The sequence below is a fragment of the Tachyglossus aculeatus genome, chromosome 5 (genome assembly GCF_015852505.1).
Source record: "Tachyglossus aculeatus isolate mTacAcu1 chromosome 5, mTacAcu1.pri, whole genome shotgun sequence".
Classification (NCBI taxonomy): Eukaryota; Metazoa; Chordata; class Mammalia; order Monotremata; family Tachyglossidae; genus Tachyglossus; species Tachyglossus aculeatus.
The window spans coordinates 99,181,105-99,207,200 of record NC_052070.1 but is presented as its reverse complement, the minus strand read 5'-3'; the positions used below and the strand labels follow the sequence as shown (position 1 = coordinate 99,207,200).

General features: G+C 44.4%; 1 protein-coding gene across 1 annotated transcript in view; it reads right to left on the bottom strand.

Annotated features, from left to right (window-relative positions):
* The window catches only part of AGBL1 (ATP/GTP binding protein like 1), a 655,387-nt gene that overhangs the window by 504,834 nt on the left and 124,457 nt on the right, over positions 1-26,096 (bottom strand). The window contains exons 10-15 of the mRNA XM_038747354.1: positions 23,914-24,030; positions 21,974-22,527; positions 17,793-17,876; positions 17,501-17,590; positions 15,243-15,391; positions 11,514-11,601 (exon numbers count right to left, since the gene is read on the bottom strand). Of these exons, the coding sequence (XP_038603282.1) occupies positions 11,514-11,601; positions 15,243-15,391; positions 17,501-17,590; positions 17,793-17,876; positions 21,974-22,527; positions 23,914-24,030 (1,082 nt within the window). The remainder of the gene's footprint in view (positions 1-11,513; positions 11,602-15,242; positions 15,392-17,500; positions 17,591-17,792; positions 17,877-21,973; positions 22,528-23,913; positions 24,031-26,096) is intronic.

Sequence of the window (26,096 nt, the reverse complement as noted above, 5' to 3'; positions counted from 1 at the left end):
GATGTTACTAGGTTTCAAAGTCTTGTCTTCGGTCGTCAAGTCGTTTCCAACCCATAGCGACACATCTCTCCCAGAACGCCCCGCTCTCCATCTGCAATCGTTCTGGTAGTGTATCCATAGAGTTTTCTTGGTAAAAGTACGGAAGTGGTTTAACACTGTGGCCTTCCACGCAGTAAACGCGAGTCTTCGCCCTCCACTCTCCCATGCTGCTGCTGCCCAACATGGGTGAGTTTTGACTTGTAGCAGATTGCCTTCCACTTGCTAACCACTGGCCAAACTAGGAATGGAATGGGTAGGACTCTGCTTGAATAAGCATTCAATAAATATCATTGCTTGCTTGATTGACAAAGAGGGAGACTTGTGCTGTCCATGTTAACTCAAACTCCTCGGAAATCTGTTTCTGCCTTGTGAATGGAGTTGAGGTTTTTGGCTTTTGTCTCCAAACTGCTGCTCCAAACTGCTGCTGAGTTAACCTTGGTAGCGGTCAGTACCCAGTCATGAATACCTCTTAGCAGTTCACCTTTGTTAGGTCATGGGACAGTGGATTCTGATTTCCTAAAGAAATTCAAAATTCACTCAGCTGGAGCTACTTAATTGTGGTATTAAGCACTTTCTTCGTGTCAAGCACTATTCTAAGTGCTAACGAATCAATCGATTGTATTTTTTGAGCACTTACTGTGTGCAGAGCTCTGTACTAAGTGCTTGGGAGATACATTATAACGATATAATAGACACATTCTGTTATAGGGAAGATCCAAGATGGAAGATAATCAGGCCAGACACAGTCCCTGTCCCAAACAGGGCTCACAATCTAATTAAGAGGGAGGACAGATTTCGAATCCCGATTTCACTGCTGAGGTAAGTGAGACTCAGACTTGTCTGAGGTCACAAAACAGGCATGTATCAGAGCTGGGATGAGAACCCAGGTCCCCTGACTCTCAGGCCAGTGATCTTCCCATTAGGCTACACTCTTCCTCACTTAGGAGCAAATAATGAAGGAGAAGCAAGCTGCAGATTCCCCACTTTCCTAATACTACTATTAATGATAATAATCATGCATTCTTTCACTGATTCAATCATATTCAATTAAATTAAAGTACAGTAAAGCACTTGGGAGAGTGCAATACATCAATGAACAGACATATTCCCTGTACACAAGAGCTTATGGTCTAGAGGGATGGGGAGTGGGAGACAGCCATTAGTATAAATGAACTACAGATGTGTACATAAGTGCTGTGGGATGGGGAAGGGGGAAGAACAATGGGAGCATATCAGGGCAATGCAGAAGGGGGTAGGAGAAGAGGAAAGGGGAGCTTAGTCAGGGAAAGCCTCTTGGAGGAGTATGCCTTCAATAAGGCTTTGAAGAGGGGGAGAGTAATTGTCTATCGAATTTAAGGAGGGAGGGCAGGTGTTCCAGACCAGAGGCAGGATGCGGACGAGGTGTCAGCGGTGAGATAGACAAGATCCGGCTTGTACTTCCCAAGTGCTTAGTACAGTGCTCTGCACACAGTAAGCGCTCAATATATACGATTGAATCAAGGCACAGTGGGAAGGTAAGCATTAGAGAAGCAAAGTGAGTGGGCTGGGTTATAGTAAGAGAGTAGTGAGGTGAGGTAGGAGGGTGATTGAGTGCTTTAAAGCCAATGGTGAGGAGTTTTTGTGGTATTTGTGGTATTTTTTGAGGGCTTTCTCCGTGTACTAAGTGCTGGAGTACATACGATACAATGAGATCAGGCACAGTTCCTACCTACATGGGGCTCACAGTCTAAAAGGGAAGAGAACAGGAATTTAAACTGCATTTTACAGATGAGGAAACAAAGAAGTTAAGTGATTTGCCCCAGTGATTAGAGCCCAGGTCTCCTGCCTCCCAGAAATATGTTCTCCCACCAGGCCATGCTGTTTCTCCAGGATAGATCCAGTAAGGTCAGGTTGTTCTACAGGATTCAAGACAAGTAACACAGCCCTGAGGGTCTTAAAGTTTACTGACTGGGACCCGCTGTCAAGCCAGAAATTTGGCTAGTGGCTTTGCCTCTACTTTTTCTCCAAAACTGCTGCAAGGGCCCAGGAGTCAAACCCAGGCAAAGTCTCCTGATTTTATAAAGGAACAGGGTACATCACAATGCCTTCTCCCCGATCCCTGGGTCTCTGACTACCAGAGACAAAGAATCCTCAAAACTTGGAAATAACACATTTCATTGTACTCAGGACACTGAGACAGGGGTTATAAAGGGCCTAGATTGTAAATTTGAGGGTAGGTTTTATATCTACAAACTCCATTGTACTGTAATCTAAACACTTAGTACAGTAGAGAAGCAGCCTAGTGGGAAGAGCACAGGACTGGAGAAGCAGCATGGCTTAGTGGAAAGAGCATGGGCTTGGGAGTCAGAGGTCATGGGTTCTAATCCCGGCTCCACCACTTATCAGCTGTGTGACTTTGGGCAAGTCACTTAACTTCTCTGTGCTTCAGTTACCTCATCTGTAAAATGGGGATTAAGACTGTGAGCCCCACATGGGATGACCTGATTATCTTGTATCTATACCAGTGCTTAGAACAGTGCTTGGCACATAGTAAGCGCTTAACAAATATGATTATTATTATTCCTACTGAGAGCTCACCTCCTCCAGGAGGCCTTCCCAGATTAAGCCCCCTTTTTCCTCTCCTCCTCCCCACCCCCCCACCCTACCTTCTTCCCCTCCCCACATCACCTGTATATATGTTTGTACAGATTTATTACTCTATTTATTTTATTTATACATATTTACTATTCTATTTATTTTGTTAATAATGTGCATCTAGCTTTATTTTTATTTATTCTGATGACTTGACACCTGTCCACGTTTTGTTTTGTTGTCCGTCTCCCCCTTCTAGACTGTGAGCCTGTTGTTGGGTAGGGACCATCTCTATATGTTGCCAACTTGTACTTCCCAAGCGCTTAGTACAGTGCTCTGCACACAGTAAACGCTCAATAAATATGATTGAATGAATGAATGAATGACTGGGAATCAGAGGACCTGGGGTCTAATCCTGACTCTGCCACTTCTCTGTTGTATAACACTGGGCAAATCACCTATCTATGCCTCAGTTTTCTCATCTGTAAAACTGGATTTCAATACCTGTGCTCTCTCCTACTTAGACTGTGAGCTTCAGGTGGGACAGGGACTGTATCTGACATGATTAACTTGTAACTACATCAGCGCTTAGAATGGTCCTTGGCACATTGTAAGCACTTAACAAATACCATAATTGGAATGTTGTTATTATTCTGCATACAGCAATCACTCATTCATTCGTTCATTCAATCGTATTTATTGAGCGCTTACTGTGTGCAGAGCACTGTACTAAGTGCTTGGGAAGTACAAGTTGGCAACATATAGAGACGGTCCCTACCCAACAGTGGGCTCACAGTCTGGAAGGGGGAGACAGAGAACAAAATATATTAACAAAATAAATAGAATAAATATGTACAAATAAAATAAATAAGTAAATAGAGTAATAAATACGTACAAACGTATATAAATGTGCTGTGGGGAGGGGAAGGAGCTAAGGCGGAAGGGATGGGGAGGGGGAGGAGGGGGAAAGGAAGGAGGGGGCTCCGTCTGGGAAGGCCTCCTGGAGGAGGTGAGCTCTCAGTAGGGCTTTGAAGCGAGGAAGAGAGCTAGCTTGGCGGATCATCATCATCCTCAATCGTATTTATTGTGCACTTACTGTGTGCAGAGCACTGTACTAAGTGCTTGGGAAGTACAAGTTGGCAACATATAGAGACAGTCCCTACCCAACAGTGGGCTCACAGTCTAAAAGGGAGAGACACAGAACAAAACCAAACATACTAACAAAATAAAATAAATAGAACAGATATGTACAAGTAAAATAAATAAATAAATAAATAGAGTAACAAATATGTACAAACATATATACATATATACAGGTGCTGTGGGGAAGGGATGTGCGGAGGGAGGGCATTCCAGGCCAGGGGGATGACGTGGGCTGGGGGTCGACGGCAGGACAGGCGAGAACGAGGCACGGTGACAATTGATTGGTTAACTTTGGAAGAACACCAACAAAAAAGCAATGGATTGTGTGTTGATAAATAAAGCAGTTTCAAAGAGGGAAGTGGGGAGACAGATATTAGAGGTAAGCATCATTAGACAAACCTTAAACACTACCGTAGAAAACAAAGGTGAATTCAGAGAAGCTAAAGCTGGAAGAACCGATCCTGGGGGTGGATGAGGATCAATAGCATATCAATCATTTAATTAGATTAGATTACTGGCAATGTGTTCAAATTTGATGTAAACAAAATATATTCCAATGAAACATCTTTTCTCTTCACGTCAGTTTTATTTGGCCTGGAATGTAAGTATAAATTAAATTCCACTCCCATGGCTTCAATCTCCCCACCTTTCTAATTGTTCGGGACAACAGTCCAGGAACCTGACACAAAGAGCCATTACCTTTGTTACCAGCATGATTTTAACCTGACTCAGTGACCAAGCTCCCAGCAGCCTCCAGGTGTTTCTGACCTTTCCAAGAGAAGTGGCTTCCTGGCAGAAGACCAATGGTTTTGGCAGGGATACAAAGAGTCAATCCAAGCTCTGGGATCCAGGAATTCCTTCCTTCTACACCTGACTTCACCAGAGAGAAGCCCTGTGGCTTGCTGGAGCAGAGTGGAGTCAGGAGCCGGGAAAATCCACTGGACTTTTAGCTCCTTGAGGGTGGGAATCATGTCTACCAACTCTATACTGTACTCTGTACTCACCTGAGAGCTTAGTGCAGTGCTCTGTGCACAATAGGTGCTCAGTAAATGCCATGGATTGGAACCACCAGCCCAGAGATCTGAGGTCCCTGTGCTTGCTTCCCAAAGGACTCCCATATTATAACAATAATAATAATTATGGTGTTTGTTAAGCACTCACTATGAACCAGGTACTGTACTAAGCACTGGGGTGGATACAGAGCAAATCAGGTTGGACACAGTCCATCCCACATGGGGCTCACACTCAATCCTCATTTTGCAGATGAGGTAACTGAGGCACCGAGAAGTGAAATGACTTGCCCAAGGTCACACAGCAGACAAGTGGTGGAGCCAAGATTAGAACCTTCTGACCCATATCATCATCAATCGTATTTATTGAGCACTTACTGTGTGCAGAGCACTGTACTAAGCGCTTGGGAAGTACAAATTGGCAACATATAGAGACAGTCCCTACCCAACAGTGGGCTCACAGTCTGACAGACAATTGCTCTCCCCTCCTACAAAGCCTTACTGAAGGCACATCTCCTCCAAGAGGCCTTCTCTGACTAAGCCCTCATTTCTTTTTCTCCCACTCCCTTCTGCATCATCCTGACTAGCTCCCTTTATTCACTGGTTCCCCTTCCCCAGCCCCATGGCACTTCTGTACATATCTGTTATTTATTTATTTATATAAATGTCCAGCTCCACCTCTAGTCTGTGAGCTTACTGTGGGCAATGAATGTTTCTTTTATATTGTTATATTATACTCTCCCAAGAGCTTAGTACAGTGCTCTGCACACAGTAAGTGTCCAATAAATGCAATTCATTGGCTGGTTAATTGAGGCAGGCCCCTTCCCTTCTGGATTGGTGAGAAACTGAGAGCTGTACAATTGAGTGCAATCCAATTTTGCTCAGCCTTTTGTTGGTTTTTCCTGGATTTGAGTCATTGTAATTGTTGACCATTCCCTGGAGGGTCTGATCTTCCCTGTTCCTCACCTCACCTTCCTTTTCCAGTCCCTTTAGACTATAAACTCCCTGTGGACCAGGGGAAAGCGGAGGAAGGACCAGGTGGAGTGGTAAAATAGAAGTTATTTGAATGATTTGGTTTGGAAGAGGAACAAATGGGAAATCTCTAGGACAGAAGGAGAAACTAAAGAAAGCTTGTGGTTGTAATTAATGTCCTTTTATGATCAAAGCCATTTTCCATGAATGCTATATTTTGGCAGTTGAAGCCTCAATTTATGTTGAGAAATAGTTACCTCATTAACAAAAAAACAAGCAAATTTTAGGGTGTAAGAGGACAATGATTATCCTGTTTGGGACAAAGTATTATGAGAAAGGTATCTCCCAAGAGAGATTCGAAGTCTCATTCCCTTCTTCTAAACTAAGCCAGAACTGGAGGGTCAGTCTATCTCCAGTGAATTCCTGTTGTGGTGAGATTTTTAAGTATAGCATCTGTGTGATGGATTGCTTTTCTGTGTTCCTAGAGCTTGTGTGATTTACTGCACTCACTGTGAATATAACATCTGTGATATTTTAACCAAATAATTTATGCTCTCTATTGCCTGCTGCCACCAGAAAGAGTATTTCCATTATTTCAGGACACTTTTCATTTGTTATAATTCTTGCCCACTGCTATTATATCAAATTCCCTGTAGTTCCTACAAGTTAAATAAATAATAATAATAATGATAATATAATATTTGTTAGGTGTTTACTATTTGACAAGCGTTGAGGTAGATACAATACAGTCAGATTAAACACAAGCCCTAACCCACATGGAGCTCAGAGTGCATTTAATCCCCATTTTACAGCTGAGGGAACTAAGGTACAGAGAAAGTATGTGATTTGTCCAAGATCATAGCAGGCAAATGGTGGAGCAGGAATTAGAATTCAGGTGTCCTGACTCCCAGTCCTACGCTTTATCACTTATTCATTTATTCAGTTGTATTCATTTAATGCTTACTGTGTGCAGAGCACTGTGCTAAGCACTAGGGAGAGTACATTATAGCAATAATTGGACACATTCCCTGCCCACAACCAGCTTTCTTCTAGGTCATGTTGCTAGCGATTGTTATATATACACAGTCTCCTGGAATCATTTTGAGCATGGTCCCACCAGGGACAAAAAGAATTCTTTGCCTCGCCTTTCAGTTTTTATAAAGGGTTCCCGGAAATGAGTGCTTTGGAGGGAAGCTCTGAATTTGTTAAGCTTGGATTCTCTTAGCCTCGAAGTCTAGAGACCAGTGTAAGGAGTTTCTTCAATCCCTAGTCAATCGTTAACCTTTATTGAGTGCTTGCTGAATTTAGAGCACTCTACTAAGTGCTTGGGAAAAGTACAATACAATAGTCTTCCTAAACACATTCCCTGTGCCAATCTACAGGAGGAGAGCCATTAAAATAATAATGCCCAGAAATACTAAACTAAGAATGGCCACATAACCATATCTCATCCATTTGCAGGGAATGAGGAAATTCTACCAAGGACATCTCCTGATACCATAATGCTAATATTGATAATGATATTTATTAATCTTCCCTCCCTTTCTCCGCTTCTCTGTCAAAGCTTTCTTTAAGATCCTGTAACTAGTTGAAGAGATTGCTCTGGTCTTCCTTCCTTTCCATTTTCCTCCATACTTCTAAATGGTACAAATTCATGTGTGTTTGGGTTTTTTTTAAATCGTATTTGTTAATTAATCAGTGGTATTTATTGAGAGCTTACTATTTGCGGAACACTGTACTGAGCACTTAGGCGGGTATAATACAGCAGAGTTGGCAGACATATTCCCTGTCTATAACAAGATTGCAGTAAGTGATTGCTATGTGCCAGGCAATACACTAAGCACTGGTATAGATATGTTAATCAGTTTGGACAAAGTCCGTGTCAGTCCATCAATCATATTTATTGAGCACTTGCTGTGTGCAGAGCACTGTATTACGCACTTGGGACAGTACAGTATAACGGACACATTCCCTGGCCACAGTGAGTTTACAGTCTAGGGGGAGACAGACATAAATAAAATAACAGATAAGTTCTGTGGGGCTGGGAGAGGGGATGAATGAAGGGAGCAGAAGGGAGTGGAAGAAAAGGAAAAGAGAGCTTAGAGGCCTCTTGAAGTGGGAGATAATAGTTGTCTGTTGGATATGAGGAGGAAGGACATTCCAGGCCAGAGGCAGGATGTGGGTGAGAGGTTAGGGGTGAGATAGACCATGCTGAGGTACTGTGAGAAGGTTAGCATTAGAAGAGCAAAGAGTGTGGCTTGTGTTATAGTAAGAGATTAGTCAGGTGAGGGAGCAGGGGGCAAGGTGATGGAGTGCTTTAAAGCCAATGGTGAGGAGTTTCTGTTTAATATGGAGTAGATGGGCAACCAATGGACCTTCTTGCAGAGTGGGGAAACATGGACTGAACGTTTCTGAGGTAAAATGATCCAGGCAGCAGAATGGAATATGGACTGGAGTGCGGAAGAGTCAGGAGGTTGGCTGGGAGGTCAGCAAGGAGGTTAATACAGTCATCAAGGCGGGATAGGATAAGTGCTTGAACTAAAATGGTATTAGTTTGGATGAAGAGGAAAGGGCAGATTTTAGTGATGTTATGAAAGTCGAACCAATGGGATTTCAAGCATAACAACAAGGTTACAGGCTTGTCGGAAAGGAAGAATGGTGGTGCCATCTACAGTTATGGGAAAGACAGGGTTTGAGAGGAAGTTAAGGAGTTCAGTGTTGGACATGTTAAGTCTGAGATGACGGCAGGACATCCAAGTAGCGATGTCTTGAAGGCAGGAGGAAATGCGAGACTGCAGAGAAGGAGAGAAATCAGGGCTGGAGATGTAGATTTGGGTATCCTGCATAGTTGAAACTTTAGGAGCAAATGAGTTCTCCAAGGAAGTGGGTGAAGATGGAGAATAGCAGCAGACCCTGAACTGAACCCTGAGGGACACCCACAGTTGGAGGGTGGGAGGACAGAACAGTCAGTGAAGCTGAGGTTGGATAATGTTTCCAGGAGAGGGGGATAGTAGACAGTGTTGAAGTCGGCTGAGAGGTCGAGGAGGATTAGGATGGAGTAGAAGCCATTGGATTTGTCAAGAAGCAGATCATTTGTGATCTTTGAGAGGTCAGTTTCTGTGGAGTGATGGGGATGGAAGCCAGATTGGAGGGGGTCAAGGAAAGAATTGGACTATAGGGACCTTTAGGCAGAGGGAGTGACAACTCGCTCAAGGAGTTTGGAGAGGAACGGTAGGAGGGAGATGGGGTGATAATGGGAGGGAGCTGTGTGGGTCAAGGGAGGGTTTTTTTTATCACGGGCATGTTTGAAAGCAGTGGTGAAGAAGCCATTAGCCACAGATGAAGATGAGCTGAGGTTAGAGAGAGAAGAAGGAGGAGGCAAGTGTTTGATAAGGTGCATTGAGATGTGGTCAGATGTACAGATGGAGGGGGTGGATTTTTAGAGAAGACAGTAGATTTCCTCTGGAGATACTGCTGGGAAAGATGGGAGAGTTGAAGAAGGGGAATGAAGGAGGAGGGACTGGGGAGGGGCAGGGGAGATTTTAGGGAGATCACACCTGAGTGTTTCAATTTTTTCAGTAGAGTCCCATGTGGGGTTTACAGTCTTAATTCCTATTTTACAGATGAGGTAAATGAGGCACAGATAAATTATATGATTTGCCCAAGGTAAGGCAGGAAGCAATTGACAATGTTCTTGACAACATCCTTAGTACACCACTCATGTTGTAATGACAGGGGTAACTCAAATCTCAGAAGTTTATTAAAGATATATGAAAACTCAGATGCCACAATAAAGGTGTCATTTTGTGTATTAGTTTCTTCCCTAAAAGATGAAATGTGAATTCTGCAAGATTAACAGGGGTCCTTGGATCCATTCTATTTTCAAATAGGGAGGTGGAACCACTCAATTCCAATTCATTCATTCATTCAGTAGTATTAATTGAGCACTTACTGTGTGCAAAGCACTGTATTAAGCGCTTGGGAGAGAACAATATAACAACAATCACATTTCCCCTTTCAAAGCCCTTTTGAAGGCTCACCTCCTCCAAGAGGTCTTTCCAGACTAAGCCCCCCTTCTCCCCAGATTCCGCTCCGCTCCCCATTGCCCCCAACTCACATCATTTGCTCTATCCCCCTCCCCGCCCCATAGCACTTGTGTATATATGTACATATCTGTAATTGTATGTACTTACATTTATGCCTGTTAACTTGTTTTGGTGTGTATATGTAATTCTATTTATTTATATTGATGCTATTGATGCCTGTTTACTTGTTTGGATGTCTGTCTCCCCGCCCTAGACTGTAAACCCATTGTGGGCAAGGATTGTCTCTCTTTATTGCTGAACTGTACTTTCCAAGCATTTAGTACAGTGCTCTGCACACAGTAATCAATCAATCAATCATATTTATTGAGCGCTTACTGTGTGCAGAGCACTGTACTAAGCGCTTGGGAAGTACAAGTTGGCAACATATAGAGACAGTCCCTACCCAACAGTGGGCTCACAGTCTAAAAGTGGGAGACAGAGAACAAAACCAAACATACTAACAAAATAAAATAAATAGAATAGATATGTACAAGTAAAATAAAAAAATAAATAAATAGAGTAATAAATATGTACAAACATATATACATATATACAGGTGCTGTGGGGAAGGGAAGGAGGTAAGATGGGGGGATGGAGAGGGGGACGAGGGGGAGAAGCGCTCAATAAATACTATTGAATGAATTGAATGAATGAATGGACAAACAGACACATTCCTGCCCACAACGAGCTCACAGTCTAGAGGCGGAGACAAACATTAATATAAATAAATAGATAAATCAATCAATAAATAATAGCTATATACAGATAGATAAAATTCCACTTCTTACTTTGAATTCAAACCAAGGGAGAAAAGAATGAAGAAGTGCACCAATTGGCCTGGTGATGTCCAGGGTAAATTTTATTGTCTGTTAAGAAACTGTCTTTGGGAAAATGGGCTCAAAAAAGGCCAATATTTGCCAAATCTATAGGGGTACAGAGCCCCTGCAAGTTCTTTGCAGGGGTTGTCACATTTACTCCAGAAGGCCTTTTATTATTATTATTATTTAGGTTAAGTGCTGACTATGTCTCTAGCACTGCTCTAAGTGCTGGAGTGGATCTCAGTTAATTGTCAGACACAGTCTCTGTCTCCCGTAAGACTCATAGTCAAAGGAGGAGGGAGAATAGGTATTGAATCCCCATTTTACAGATGAGGAAACAGCTTAGCACAGTGCTCTGCACAGAGTAACTCCTCAATGAATACCATTGATTGATTGAGTCTTCATTTTATTGATAAGAAAACTGAGGCCTAGAGAACTTGAATGACTTCTCTAAGGTCACACAGCAGGCAAGACCTCCTGTCCTGTCTTCCAGGCCCATGCTCCTTTCCATTAGGCCACAGCGCTCCCCCACTGCCTCTCCCATTAGGTTGTATTTTCGAGGAGAGGGTTCGTGCTTTCATGTCCACTGCACATTCCCCAACTAACGACCACAGTGCTCTGCAAATAGACAACACTCACTCAACCTGCTGCTACTGAAATATCATCATTCGTTCAATCATATATGCAGAGCACTGCACTAGCGCTTATCATCAAAAGGCCCCCACCCCTCTCCTAAATGCTGAGATCCGTGATGGACTGAAGATGCCCCAGATTGGCATGACTGGCAGGGGAGGGCTATATGGACATCACCGTGTTTCACCCAGGATGGGGAGGGATGGGAAAGGATCCACAAGTTTGTCAAGCGACACACTTACTTGTAATAACAGAGATCACAGCCAGCTCGGACCCAGCCCGGCCTGCCTAGGAGAGCCTCTTTGACCGAGTACATGGTGGGCTGCATCCCTAAACGAAACAAAGTAAAATTCAGGAACCAGAACATTCTCCAGAAGGGTACAGGGAGAGGAAGAGAGTTGCTTGTTAATTGTTTTGGAGGCATTTTTCCACTTGGGCCTCTCTCACATTCTTTGAACTACTTGAAGCTCGACCGCCCCTTCCAAGGATGAGTCCCTTGAAGGCAGAGTAAACATCAATCAGTAAATCACTAGTATTTATCGAGCACTTGGGAGTGTACTGTAGAGTTAGTGGACATGATCCCTGCCCTCAAGAAGCTTACAATCTACCAGGTCTATTATTTTAGACACTAAAATAAATTACAGGTAGGGGGAAGCAATAGAGTTTAAAGATGTTTATAAAAGGACTACAGAAAGGTATTTCATGCTTCTTTCTTTCATGCGCCCCAAGCACCTAGAACAACACTGTGTGAACAGTAGGTTCCCCATCAATATTAATGATATCGTTGAGCACAAATATCATATAATCATCCATCTGTTTCATCAGTGTTATTTTGCTGCTCCTAAAAAAATACTCAGATCAGGACAACTGATTCAAATGTGTGCCCTCCACTCATTCCTTTATCCTCTTGGTGTACTTTTCTATAAATAGGCACAGCAAACAAATGTGACAGTAAAACAAAAGACAATCTTTTTGAGGGACAGTGGGTTCAGAAGTGTGGGTCTCATACTGTCTTGTTAAGACAGACAGAGACACCCCCCCGACACACGAACAGACACATTTCATTAATCAGTAGCAACTTGTTTGAACATAAAGGGCAACTTTGCAGTTTCGTATCTAAATAAGTTACATGTAAAACATAAAAAATATGAATACGCCTCCTTGCATAGGAATGTTGTTTAAATGTAAAACCATAAAGCAGTTTTTTTAGCTTTTTGGAGGGATAGAGATGTGTAAGCTGTGAAAACTCAAACAATTACTACTCATCTTCCCTCCTAAACCCATTCCACCTTTCAACTTTCCCATCTTTTTCAGTGACATCACCACCCTTCTGGTTCCAGATGCTGACAAGCCTTGTGTCAACCTAGATTCCCCACTGGCTTTCAATCAAGCAATCAACCAGTGGAAGTTGAGCATTTACTGTGTGCAGAGCACTGTACTGTGTGAGCACTGTACTAGAAGTGATCCCTGCCCACAGCCGGCTTACCCACCTCTCCTATTCAAGCTACTGCTCAATCCTGCCAGTTCTTCTTACGCAATAATTCTTACATCCTTCCACTCTGCCCAAACTGCTATCACCTCAGTTCAAGATCTTGTCATATTACAGCTAGATTATTATAGCAGCCTCCTTGCTGGTCTCACTTTTTTTATGGTATTTGTTAAGTGCTTACTATGCGTCAGGCCCTGAACTAACCACTAGGGTAGATTCAAGATAATTGGATTGTACATAGTCCCTGCCCTACACAGTGCTGCTCACAGTCTTAATTCCCATTTTACAGATGAGGTAACTGAGGCAGAGAAGTTAAGTGACTTGCCCAAGGTCACTCAGAAGGCAAGTGGGGGAAGCAGAATTAAGGCGGCAAATCTCCTGATTCCCAGTTCTATACTCTTTCACTTCACCATATTGTTTATAAGTAGTAAGCAATAATGATAATAATACATTTTTTAAGCACTTTTGTGCACTTTTAAGCACATTTTAAGCACATTTTTAAGCACTTTTTTAGAGAAGCAGCATGGCTCAGTGGAAAGAGCACGGGCTTTGGAGTCAGAGATCATGGGTTCATATCCCAGCTCCGCCAATTGTCAGCTGTGTGACTTTGGGCAAGTCACTTAACTTCTCAGTTCCTCAGTTACCTCATCTGTAAAATGTGGATGAAGACTGTGAGCCCCACGTCAGACAACCTGATCACCTTGTAACCTCCCCAGTGCTTAGAACAGTGCTTTGCACATAGTGAGTGCTTAATAAATGCCATTATTATTATTATTAAGCACTGTACTAAGCACTGGGGTAGACAAAAAAGATAATCAGCTCCCACATGGGGCTCACAGTTCAAGTAGGAGGGAGAACAGGTATTGAGTCCCCATTTTTGCAGATGGGGGAACTGAAGCACAGAGAAGTTAAGTGATTTGCCCAAAGTCACACAGGAAACAAGTGGTGGACCCAGGTCCTCTGATTCCCAGGCCGTGCTCTTTCCACTATGCCACACTGTTTCCTCTAGATTTTAAGATCCTTGAAAGGAGCAGGGATTCCACTAGGCCACTTTGCTTCCTCTAGATTTTAAGATCCCTGAAAGAAGGATGGCCACATCTACAAACTCCTTCTATTGTAGTGTATTCTCCCAAGAGCTAGAACAGTGCCCTGACACTTACTTCCACTTTTCGGATGTAGTGGTCCTGTACAGAATAATACATATAAGGCATATTTTGGATATATGATAAGATGCATTTTCTAGGATATTATTTAGAAAGATGTTACCACCCTCGGGAGGGTCATGAAACTTCAAAGTCTGGTATCCAAGCTTCCTGGAGCTGCCCACGTATGAGTGACATTGTGACAAGTCCAGTAGGCCCACCAAAGAGCCAGGATCCTTGACTATTAAAATCAAGGGAGGCAGTGTGGTCTAGTGGATGGAACAAAGACCTGGAAGTCAGAGGACCTGGGTTCTAATCCCGGCTCCATCATTCGTCTGCTGTGTGGCCTTGACAAGTCACTTTACTTCTCTGTTCCTCAATTTCCTCATCTGTAAAATGGAGATTACTACCGTGAGGCCTCACGTGGAACATGACTGTGTCCAATCTGATTTGCTTGTATCTACTCCAGTGCTTAGTGCAGTGCCTAGCACATAGTAAGCGCTTAACATGCTTAGAGAAGCATTATGACCTAGTGGAAACATCATGGGCCTGGGAGTCAGAAAGACCTGGGTTCAAATCCCTATTCCACCACTTGTCTTCTGCCGGACCTTCGGTAAGTAACTTCACTTTTCTGTGCCTCAGTTACCTCATCTGTAAAGTGGGAATTAAAACTGTGAGCCCCATGTGGGACGTGGACTATGTCCAACCTGATTAGCTTGTATTCATCCCAATGATAATGATTAATCATAATTCATTATTATTAATTTACGGTACTTGTTAAGTGCTTACTATGTGCCAAGCGCTGTTCTAAGTGCTGGGGTAGATACAGTCTAATCAGGTTGGACACAGTCTCTGTCCCACATGGGCCTCACACTGTTACTCCCATTTCATAGATGAGGTAACTGAGGAAAAGAGGAGTGAAGTGACTTGCCCAAGGTCACACAGCAGACATGTGGCAGAGCTGGGATTAGAACCCAGGTCCTTCTGGCTCCTAGGCCCATGCTCTATCCACTAAACCACGCTGCTTCTCTTAAAATGTCTAGCACATAGTAAGCACTTAACAAATGCCATTTTTAAAAAATGTCATAAAAAGATAGACTCGGCATCAAAAGGGGTAAAATCAGGATGATTTGGACCCCTCTCGAGGCCAGCAGAATGTTTCCGCATCCTTCCCCAACCACTTCCAAGCGTGTCAGGAGGCGCTGCCTCCGCCCATGGTGTTCCGATACACTGACCTCATCCCGAAACCAGAGCAGTTCACCCAGGCACCGCCCCAACTGCCAAAAGGGTCCTGGCTGATTTCTGAGGCCCGGAAGAGCCTCGTCCCCACCAACGCGTACCGTAGTTGAACTGGCTGTTGACCTTTTCGCAGTTGATGATGTTGAAGCGGTAGGGAATGGCTGCTTTCATGCCGCTGACCTCAAAGTAGAACCACTGTTGGTGTTGAGCGGTGTTGACGTCGGCATTCATTAACAGGTCATACTCAAACCTGGAACACAAGAGAAGCGTCAGAAGCGGTGTGGCCTAGTGGATAGAGCACAGGTCTGGGGGTCGGAAGGATCTGGAATCTAATCCCGGCTCCACCACTTGTCTGCTGTGTGACCTTGGGCAAGTCACTTCACTTCTCTGTGCCTCAGTGACCTCATCAGTAAAATGGGGATAGAAGACTGTAAGCCTCATGAGGGACATGGACTGTGTCCAACCTGATTTGTTTGTATCTAATCCGGCACTTAGTACAGGATCTGGCACATAGTAAGTGCTTAACAAATACCAGAAGAAAAGACAAGTGTTTTTTCTTGAAGCAGCAGTGAAGCAGCGTCGCTCAGTGGAAAGAGCAGGAGTTTTGGAGTCAGAGGTCATGGGTTCAAATCCTGGCTCCGCCACTTGTCAGCTTTGTGACTTTGGGCAAGTCACTTCACTTCTCTATGCCTCAGTTACCTCATCTGTAAAATGGGGATAAAGACTGTGAGCCCCCCGTGGGACAACCTCATCACCTTGTAACCTTCCCAGCACTTAGAACAGTGCTTTGCACATAGTAAGCGCTTAATAAATGCCATTATCATTATTATTATTATTATTAAGTGTTGATCCAAATGGACAAGGATAGTGTCTACCAAACCTGTTGTATTGCACTCACCCAAATGCTTAAAACAGTGCTCTCCATAGAGTAGACATTCAATAAATACCATTGATGGATTGATTGACAAGTGTTGCTGGGCAACAGGGCAAAAAAACACATCCTATATTGACCAAGTTAGGATGGGAGTCCCTTCCAGTTCATAATTTGCCCAGGACTGTTGGATGCCTAGGCTAAACTCATCCTTGTTTGTTTAATTAGCTCTTTTTTCAAGTGGTGCCTCAAAGACATAGTGCTATTCATTCCTTTATAATAATAATAGTAATAATAATGGCATTTATTAAGCACTTACTATGTGCAAAGCACTGGGGAGGTTACAAGGTGATCAACTTCTCCCACGGGGGGCTCACAGCCTTCATCCCCATTTTACAGATGAGGTAACTTAGGCCCAGAGAAGTTAAGTGACTTGCCCAAAGTCACACAGCTGACAATTGGCAGAGCCGGGATTTGAACCCATGACCTCTGACTCCAAAGCCCGGGCTCCTTCCACTGAGCCATGCTGCTTCTCATCAGGCTGCTTTCATCAGAGCACCTATTAAATGCTTATTCTGTGCTAAGCCCTGGGGGAAGATAACATTTACCATGTGCATATGCAAAGCGCTGGGGCAGACACAAGTTAAACAGATCCAACACAGGCCTTACCCAACCAGAGGTTTCTGCTCTAAGATGGAGGAAGGCCCACTTCCTGGGAAGTGGATTTTCAAATATATAACATTTTTGATATGCAAATGTCTGTCTGCTTTCAAGAGGGGGAATGTAAGGCGGAAGGGATGAAGAGAAAAGCATTAGGCAAGTGAAGCAAATGTCCTTACATGAGCCTGTCTCACAGCTGAATCTCTCTTGCCTGGATGGACTTGTTGAAGAAGTCTTTCTTGTTATAGTAGGTTTTACAGTTTACTACAGTTTACTATTGAGAAGCAGTGTGGTCTAGTGGATAGAGCACAGGATTAGGAGGCAGAGGATCTGGGTTCCAATCCCAGCAACGCCACTTGTCTACTGTGTGACTTTGGGCAGGTCACATCACTTCTCTGTGCCTCAGTTACCTCATCTCTAAATTGGGGAATAAGACTGTGAGCCCCATGAGATATGGACTGTATCCAGTGAAATTAACGTGCATCTACCCTAGGGCTTAGTTCAGTGCCTGGTATATATAATGCTTAACAAGTGCCATTTTTTAAAAAAGAGCAAGGGCCTGTAAATTAGAGGCCCTGGGATTTAATCCCAGTCCCATTACTTGCCTGCTGCATGAATTTGGGCAAGTCACTTTATTTCTCTGTGCCTCAGTTTTGTCCTCTGTAAAATGGGGATTCAATACCCTTTCTCCCTCCCAGTGTTTAATATGGAGTAAGCACTTAACCAATACCAAAGTTTGCATTGTCATCTACTCATTAAGCCCCATTAGAATTCCACCAAAATTCACAACTCCCAGTAGCCCATTTGTGCCGGATGTGAAATACTTACTCACGCACTTGGATGGCCTTCCGAAGGTTCCCGGATTCAAACCTGGAGAAGAACCGCAAGCAGTCTGTCTCACTGCTGCTTTGCACGGGGCTGGAAGAAAAGGATCAAAACAAATGGACTCGTGACTATTAATCTCACTGATCCGCAATCAACCCAGGGGAGGGTCTGCAGTCCTCCCGGGAAGAGATTATCTAAAACGGCTGGAAGCCGAGCTGAACTGGCAGTGGCTGACTAAGAGTAGCAAAATCTCAAATAATACAAGCAATATAGAAAAAGAGCCCAGGGTACCTACCAAGGTTCGTCGAGACTGAAGACGACCCGGCCAATCACGTCATCCGTCTGGATGAGCCGTTGGATGTCCTCCGATATTTTGGCCCTGGGAAGCGAAATCAGAACAATCGCAGGTTCACAAATTGCAGCCCAGAGTAGAACTGGGAGAGGATCCAGGGATCCTTTGCTCGGAGATGATTTCGCTGACAACACTGAAAAGTTTGGTTAATGAAACGTTCTGGCTTCCATACTCTGCTTGGTCAACTTTGGCAAATAGACCTGCCCGCTTATTTGGGAGATTGTTTTCCTTCTCCTTCCCACCCCCCGTTTCTTACCTTTAGCACTGCTCCTCTGAAATAAGTTTTCTCCTTCTTAATCTTCTCAAGAAGTCTAGCTAAAGACTAATTCTTCTCTTTCAACTTTCCAAGTTATTCCTTTTGCCTGTATAAAAAGGGGAAGATGAAATCTGGTGGCTGCAGAGGGAAAATACTACTGCCATGGGTCATCTTCCCCAAACCCCAGTCACAGCCAGAACTCAGGCCCCTTGAGCATGTTGGAAGAGTACTGCCAAAATTCCAGCCATCTCCTGTTGAAAGAACACAGGTCTGGGAGTCAGAGGACCTGGGTTCTAATCCCAGCTCAGCCAATTTCTTGCTGTTCGACTTTGGGCAAATCACTTAACTTCTCTGTGCCCCAGTTTCCTCAGCTTTAAAATGGGGAGTCAACAGTCGCTTTCCCTCCTATTTAGATTGTAAGCCCCATGTGGGACAGGGGCTGTGTCTGACCTGATTAGCTTGTATCTACACCAGTGCTCAGAACAGTGCTTGACACATAGTAAATACCTTAGGCAAGTCATTTAACTTCTCTTCCATTGTTTCCTCCTTTGTAAAAGGATGAAAGAACTGTCCTCCCCTCCACCTTAGGCTGTGAGCCCCATGTGACCCAGGAACTATGGCACAGGGAATGATTGTAGTGCACCAACCACAGTACTTGCCGCATAACAAACGCTTAACAAATCCCACCGATAATATCATCACTGCCCTGGGGTCTTATGGCAGGCCACTTGCAGAACTGGAACGGAAATCCAGGTCTCCTGAATCTCAGACTCCCAGATGCCCATGCATTCCATTAGACAACTCAAGCCAGTGGGTAGAGTTAGCCAGCTGGCAGATCTGAGGTTGGTTATCTGTAATCAAGGACCAGCCAGCATCAGTGAGCCACAGGAGGAAATGTTAAGCTGTGTCTCTCTGACTGTTCACCTGCAGCCCTACAGTGCTTGTGTGCACAGCCTTACGCTCTGCTGCTTCCCCTACCTGTGATTTATTTGTGGTAGTACCTCAAAGCTCAGTTCTGGATCCCCTCCAGTTCTCCATCCACACCCACTCCCTTGGAGAGCTCATTCACTCCCATGGTTTCTATTACAATCTCAAAGTGTTTGATTCCTATGTATCCCCAGCCCGCATCTCCCTCCTCTGCAGTCTCATATTTCCTCCTGCCTTCAAGACACCTCTACTCGGATATCCTGCTGGTTTCTCGAACTTAACACATCCAAAATGGAATTCCTCATCCACCACTCAACACACATTCAGCTGAATTGTGTTTTCCAAGCTTAGTACAGTGCTCTGCACACAGTAAGTGCTCAATAAATACAACTGAATGAATGAATTAATGAACTCTACTAATCTCACACCTCCTCCAACAGTCTTTCCCTGATTAGTCCCTCAATCTCCCTTTCATCTCTCCTCTCCCTCCATGTTGCCATGCATTTGTATGAGTATCCCTTCAACAGTTGATATTCATTCCATTCTGATCCTTGGGGGGTAGTTAATGGAATTGCTTGGGAGTAGGGAAGAGTATGAGCTGGGGAGGAATGGGAGAAGGGAGCAGATGGGAAAGAGGGAGCCTGCTGGTTGAGATCCTTGAATGATAATAATAATAATAACAATAATAATAATAATAATAATGGTACTTGTTAGTGCTTACTATGTGGAAAGCACTGTTCTAAGCACTGGGGAGGTTACAAGGTGATCAGTTTGTCCCATGTGGGGCTCACAGTCTCAATCCCCATTTTACAGATGAGGTAACTGGGGCACAGAGAAGTTAAGTGACTTGCCCAAAATCACACAGCTGACAATTGGCTGAGTTGGGATTTGAACCCATGACCTGTGACTCTTTCCACTGAGCCACGCTGCTTGAAGCATTCAGCCAGCATAGTTTGTAATCCCATATTCTGATGGGGTGGAGGAGTCCTTCTTTGTTTCCTCTCTTTCCTCCCTCTATCTTTCCCCAACTCCAACCCCGGCATGACTGGTCCAGTGTCACAATACTGGACCCCCAATGAAATGGTCAAGTCAGGATTACTGTGCAGCTGTCTGCCTCCTTGTCCTGTTTGCCACAAGCAGACAATAAAATTCTGTTTGGTTTTGTTCTTTAAAGTATTTGTTAAGTGCTTATTCTGTGCCAGGCATTATATTAAAGCTGTAGGGTAGATGCAAGTTATCAAGTTGGACAAAGTCCATGTCCCACATGAGGTTTACAGTCTTAATTCCCATTTTATAGATGAGGCGATGGAGGCACAGAGGAAGTGAAATGACTTGCCCAAGGGAAGGAACTGGGATTCAAACCCAGATCCTTCTGTCTCCCAGGCTCCTGCTCTATCCACTAGGCGTCTGTTGTATTATACTGGGTACTTAAAACAGTGGTCTGCATACAGTAAGGCTCAATAAATACCATTGATTGAATGATTGATTGACTGACAGCAAACAGGTCAGAGAGATCCTTGAGAAGAATCATTTAATAAAGGGACATTTTCCCTTTCTAGAATCTGGCAGCATGCACTTCAAGCTACTTGAAGTGAGGAGTTGAGTCATTACTATTATTACAGTACTGTGTCCCTAGACCAGTCTTGCTGCAGGGCTTAGGTTAAGCACCAAAATTGAAGGATCTTCCTTTTTCAGAGAAGCAGCTGGTTGCTGGCCCTAGATAGCACTGGGGGACAAAAGTCTGTTCCCCTTCTTCTCCCCTCCCTCCCTCTGTTTTCTTCACTCCAACTCCCCTCCTAAACCCCAGGCCAACGCAGCCTTTAACTCCACTCCATTCCTCCATTCTTTGCCAGCCCCCAGTCCTGCCCTCAACCTCGAACCCATAACAGGGACAGATTAAAGGTTCCAGGGAGCCAGTGTGGGGCTGGATTAGGTAGAGAAGAAGGACACAATGGTGGCCTGGTCTCCTTTCCGGCTTTGAGCCAATTGTCCGGACATATCTGGGCTGGGGGAGAGGCATTTTCTCCCTCCCTCCCCTGACAAAGCTGAGACTTTAGGGAGCAGCCCCTGAAGCCCCCCCTATTAACCCCACCCTAATAGACTCACTCTGGATCCCACTTATCACAGCCTCCCAAGATGGCTCCAGTGGGTTTCCCTAAGCAAGTCACCTCTTCTCTTCGGCCCCAGAATAGGCAGAACCCAGAAAACCAACTATTTGGAGCACCATCTAGCAACTAGAGCTAGGAAGTCCAGAGGACTAAGGGACTTTATAGCCCATTATCCCAGGCGCCAAGTTTGCGACCATGAGGAGTTGACAAGGCCCGTGCTCTGGGTCAGCAGGCATCAGGGTCAGGAGGAAACATCTGTTGCTTGCGACTGGCAGTTGAAGAGGAAGACCTCAGGTCTGTCAACTGTGTTGCAAGATATTTCTGGGTGATGGAGGGTCTCTGCCTGAACTGAAGCAGCACAGGCCATGTCCCTACTTGAAGGAACTGGAAATCTGTCCCCAGGCTGATTTTTCTTTCCCCCCAGGAAGAAAGTGCTAAGTCAGAAGAGAAGCAGAAATTTTCTTCACTGCTAGGGTGCCTGGGAATTGGCACCCAATTGTCTACAAGGAGCAGTATGGCCTAGTGGAAAGAGCACAGGCCTGGGAGTCCAAGGACCTGGGTTCTAACCCCTGCTCCGCCAAATGATTGCCGTGTGAGCTTCGGCAAGTCAGCTGACTTCTCTATGCCTCTGTTTCCTCAACTGCAAAATGGGGATTAAATCCTGATTCCCTCTCCTACTTAGACTGTGAGCAGTATGTTGGACAGGGACTGAGTCCAACTTGATTATCTTCTACCTAACCCAGTGCTTAGAACTGTGTTTGACACATAGTAAGCATTTAACAAAAACATAAAAAAAAAGGGGGGCAGAGTTGACTCAATGACAGCCGTATCACCTCTGGATTCCACGTTTACGCTCCAACAGGGACTGTCCGGAAGGAGGTGAGCGGTGACCCCAGAAGTCAGGCAGGGCCAACACCCTGAATTTGGGCACAGACTTGGTTCTTCCCGAGTGGGTGACGTAAAGATGGGGATTGTGGAAGGGGATGTCCTGGGGATGGCTCTCCAGGAGCTGGTCCAAGACTTTTGGGGTTTCCCCAGGCCCCCTGGGCCACGGAATTGAGGAGTTCACGCTTTGGCAGGAAAACATTTCTGCGTTCCGGGCCATCTTCTGGAGGGACGTCGGGGAAAGGGTTTCTTGACATCTGGTGGCATCTTCACCGGAACCAGGGTTCCCACTCTGGATGGGACTTCCCACCTTAATGGGGTCAGAGGCTGGGTCCCCAGGAGAGTCCCCTTTCTTCATCTGGGACCCTGGATCCCCCGGTTCCTGTGGCCTGGACCGGCAGGATGGGGAGGGACAACTTGGAATGTTTCCGGGGCAAGAGCTGGTTCTGCATTCCATCTCCCTTCTGGAGTCAGCCTCAGTTCCCTCCACGGCCTCCAACTCCTTGGGGGAGAAAGACAGGAAGAGAAACATCACTTTTTCTGCCCAGAGGCAAGGATTTCAATAGGGTTCAAGCTGTCAATCAATGGCATTTATTAAGGGTTTACTATGCGAGGAATACTATACTAAGTACTTGGGAGAATACAAGATATTTGGTGGACAATTAATAATAATAATAATAATTGCAGTATTTGTTAAGCACGTACTATGTGCTAGGACCTGTACTAAGTGCTGGGATGGATACAGGCTAATCGGATTGGACTAAGTAGTCCCTATCCCATGTGGGGCTCAATGTCAATCCCCATTTTACAGATGAGGCAACTGAGGCCCAGAGAAGTGAAGTGATGTGCCCAAGGTCACACAGCAGACAAATAGTGGAGCTCCTGTCTCCCAGGCCTGTGCTCTATCCACTAGGCCCTGCTGTCTCCCCTGACTTCAAGGAGCGTACTGTATAATGGAAGTGGTAGAGTGAAATCCCCTCTCTTGAACCTAGAGGCCTTTTCCTGGAGGCCCAAGTAAACTTCCCAGCAGACATTCCAATTCATTCATTCAATCGTATTTATTGAGCGCTTACTGTGTGCAGAGCACTTTACTAAGCACTTAACCATCACCCATGGAATCTGGCCCCGTTCTATTTAGTTTTATTAATGATGTGTACATATGTATAATTATTATTTCTAATAATGTTACTGATGCCTGTTTACTTGTTTTGATGTCTGTCTCCCCCTTTCTAGATTGTGAGACCACTGTTGGGTAGGGACCATCTCTGTATGTTGTCAACTTGTACTTCCCAAGCGCTTAGTACAATGCTCTGCATACAGTAAGAGCTCAATAAATATGATTGAATGAATGAATGAAAGTATAATTATTATTTATATAATGATACTGATGCCTGTTTACTTGTTTTGATGTCTGTCTCCCCCCCTTCTAGATTATGAGCCCACTGTGGGCAGGGATTATCTCTATTTGCTGCTGAATTGTACTTCCCAAGCACTTAGTACAGTGCTCTGCACACAGTAAACGTTCAATAAATACAATTGAATGAATGAATGAATTATCAGGGCCATACCAAGGCTTACAGAGCAGATGACCCACCTACTCCTGGGAGGAGGATAGAGCACAGGCCTGGGAATCAGAGTTCCTGGGTTCTAATCATGGCTCTGCCACTTGTCTGCTCTGTGACCTTGGGCAAGTCACTTCACTTCTCTGTGCCTCAGTTCCATCAACTGAAAAATGGGGATTATGATTATGAGCCCCATGTGGGACATGGACTGTGTCCAACTTGATTAGCTTATGTCTCCTCCTGCACTCGGTACACCGCCTGGCACATAGTTGGTGTTTAACAGATACCTTTTTTTTTAATTAAAAATTCCAGGCCACTTGCCCTACCTGAAAGTTGAGGGTGAGTTCCAGGCACATCGCCTCATACTGTTCCAGCTCTTCTTCAGGTCGGTCGAGGCCTGGCCTGGACTTCAGCTTGTTGACATCTTTCTCCAGGTCATCGTCCTTTGAAAATAAATACCGAGAAGAAAATTAAGTAACGGGGGCCACCGTGGACAGCTGAAAGAGACTTTGGAATCCTTAGCACTAGAAGGAGCATCAGCTGAGATCTTTTGTACCTTTTTTGTGAGAGAATCAAGTCAACATATCCATCAATAAATGGCATTTATTGAGCACTTACTGTGGGCAGAGCATTGAACTCTGCCCTTAAAAGAGTACTTTCTTCCCATCCTAAACCACCTGAGGTGGTAATAATAGTGGTATTTCTTAAGTGCTTAAATCTTGGAGAGTCAGAGCTCCTTGTGGTTAGGGATCAAGTCTACCAACTCTGTTATACTGTACTCTACCAAATGCTTAGTACAGTGCTTTACATCTGGTAAGCACTCAATCAATATGATTGATGGTAGTTTCTCAGACAGGCTCTGCTCTCAGTAAGTGCTCAATAAATGATTAATGTACCAAGCACTGGATAGATAGAAAATAATCAGGTCAGATATAATCCCTAGTGCACATGAGGATATGTAGGAGGGAGGACAGATACAGAATTCCCATTTTACAGATGAGGAAACTGCGACACAGAGAAGTTGAGTGATTCACCCAAGGCCAAACCACAGACAAATGGTAGAGCTGGAATTAAAACCCAGATCCCCTCATTCCCAGGTTCTTTCCTTGAGGCCCTACTGCTTCCAGAGGTCCTCTTGAAGGAGCTTATGCAAAGTGTCTTTCTAGTTGTTTAGTGGATGTATCCCTTGTCTCCATCATGAACCTCAGAGCTCCTCTAGAAAGAGTGGACAACTGCTGATAGCCTCAGAGAACTACTGTGATATTTACAAAAATACAGCAAACATTAGTTCTGAAAGGAAATACCAAAATCTATCAATCAGTCAAGCAGCAGAGCCCAGTGGAAAAAGACCCCAGGTCTGGCAGTCAAGGGACCTGGCTTCTAAATCCTGATTCCCCTTTTGCTTACTGTTTGACCTTAGGTAAGCTACTTAACAAAGCTTGTGCCTCAGTTTCCTTATCTGTAGAATGCGAACAAAATACCTATCTTTCTCCTCAATGAGCCCCATTTGAGAAAGGGACTATGTCTGACTTGATTGTGATGACTCTATCCCAGTGCTCAGCATGGAGTGAACGTGTAATAATAATAAAGCATTTATTAAGTGCTTACTATGTGCAAAGCACTGTTCTAAGCACTGGGGAGGTTACAAGGTGATCAGGTTGTTCCACAGGGGGCTCACAGTCAATCCCCATTTTACAGATAACTGAGGCACAGAGAAGTGAAGTGACTTGCCCAAAATCACACAGTTGACAATTGGCAGAGCCGGGATTTGAACCCATGACCACTGACTCCAAAGCCCGTGCGCTTTCCACTGAGCCATGCTGCTTGAGAGTTGTCACAATCATTATTATCAATCAATTACATTTCAAAGTATTTGCAGAATTAGGGTCTGTTCTGAAGCGTATGGCCTACCAGTTTTGCATGGTGACCTCATGAATAATGAATACACATAAATAAATATCAATAATATAAAACAAAAGAACCAAATGCTCTCATCCTCGCTTAGGCAATCAGCTTAAGGGACCAGCTTCAACTCCCACCTGGAATACAGGACACACCAGGAATGGTGCAATCCCCAAGGATTGAAGAACACCAATCTAACCATGAACGCTCAAGCGGCCCAATCAATCAATCATGGTATTTATTGGACACTTAACTGCATGCAGAACATTGGGCTGAACGCTTGGGAGAGTTCAATACAATGGAGTTGGTAGACGGGATCTTGGATGATTCCCAAATGGTTTTCAAAAGGGGAGATGTCACAGTATTCTTCAGTAGCCTTTTCTAATGAACATCAGCCTAAGCTGTAAGGAAATGATGATTTCTTGGGTCTAACCTACACCACCTGCTGTGGCTTCAATCCATTTCTCTTGCCATGTTCTCAGGATCCTTTGGCTAAAATCCCTTTAGAAGGTGTTCCCTTTGAGGCTAGGTTCCATCCTGAGGCTTGTTAGGAGGAGCCCCCATATATCTGAAGTGTATATTTGGTGACAATGAGCTTTCCAGTTCC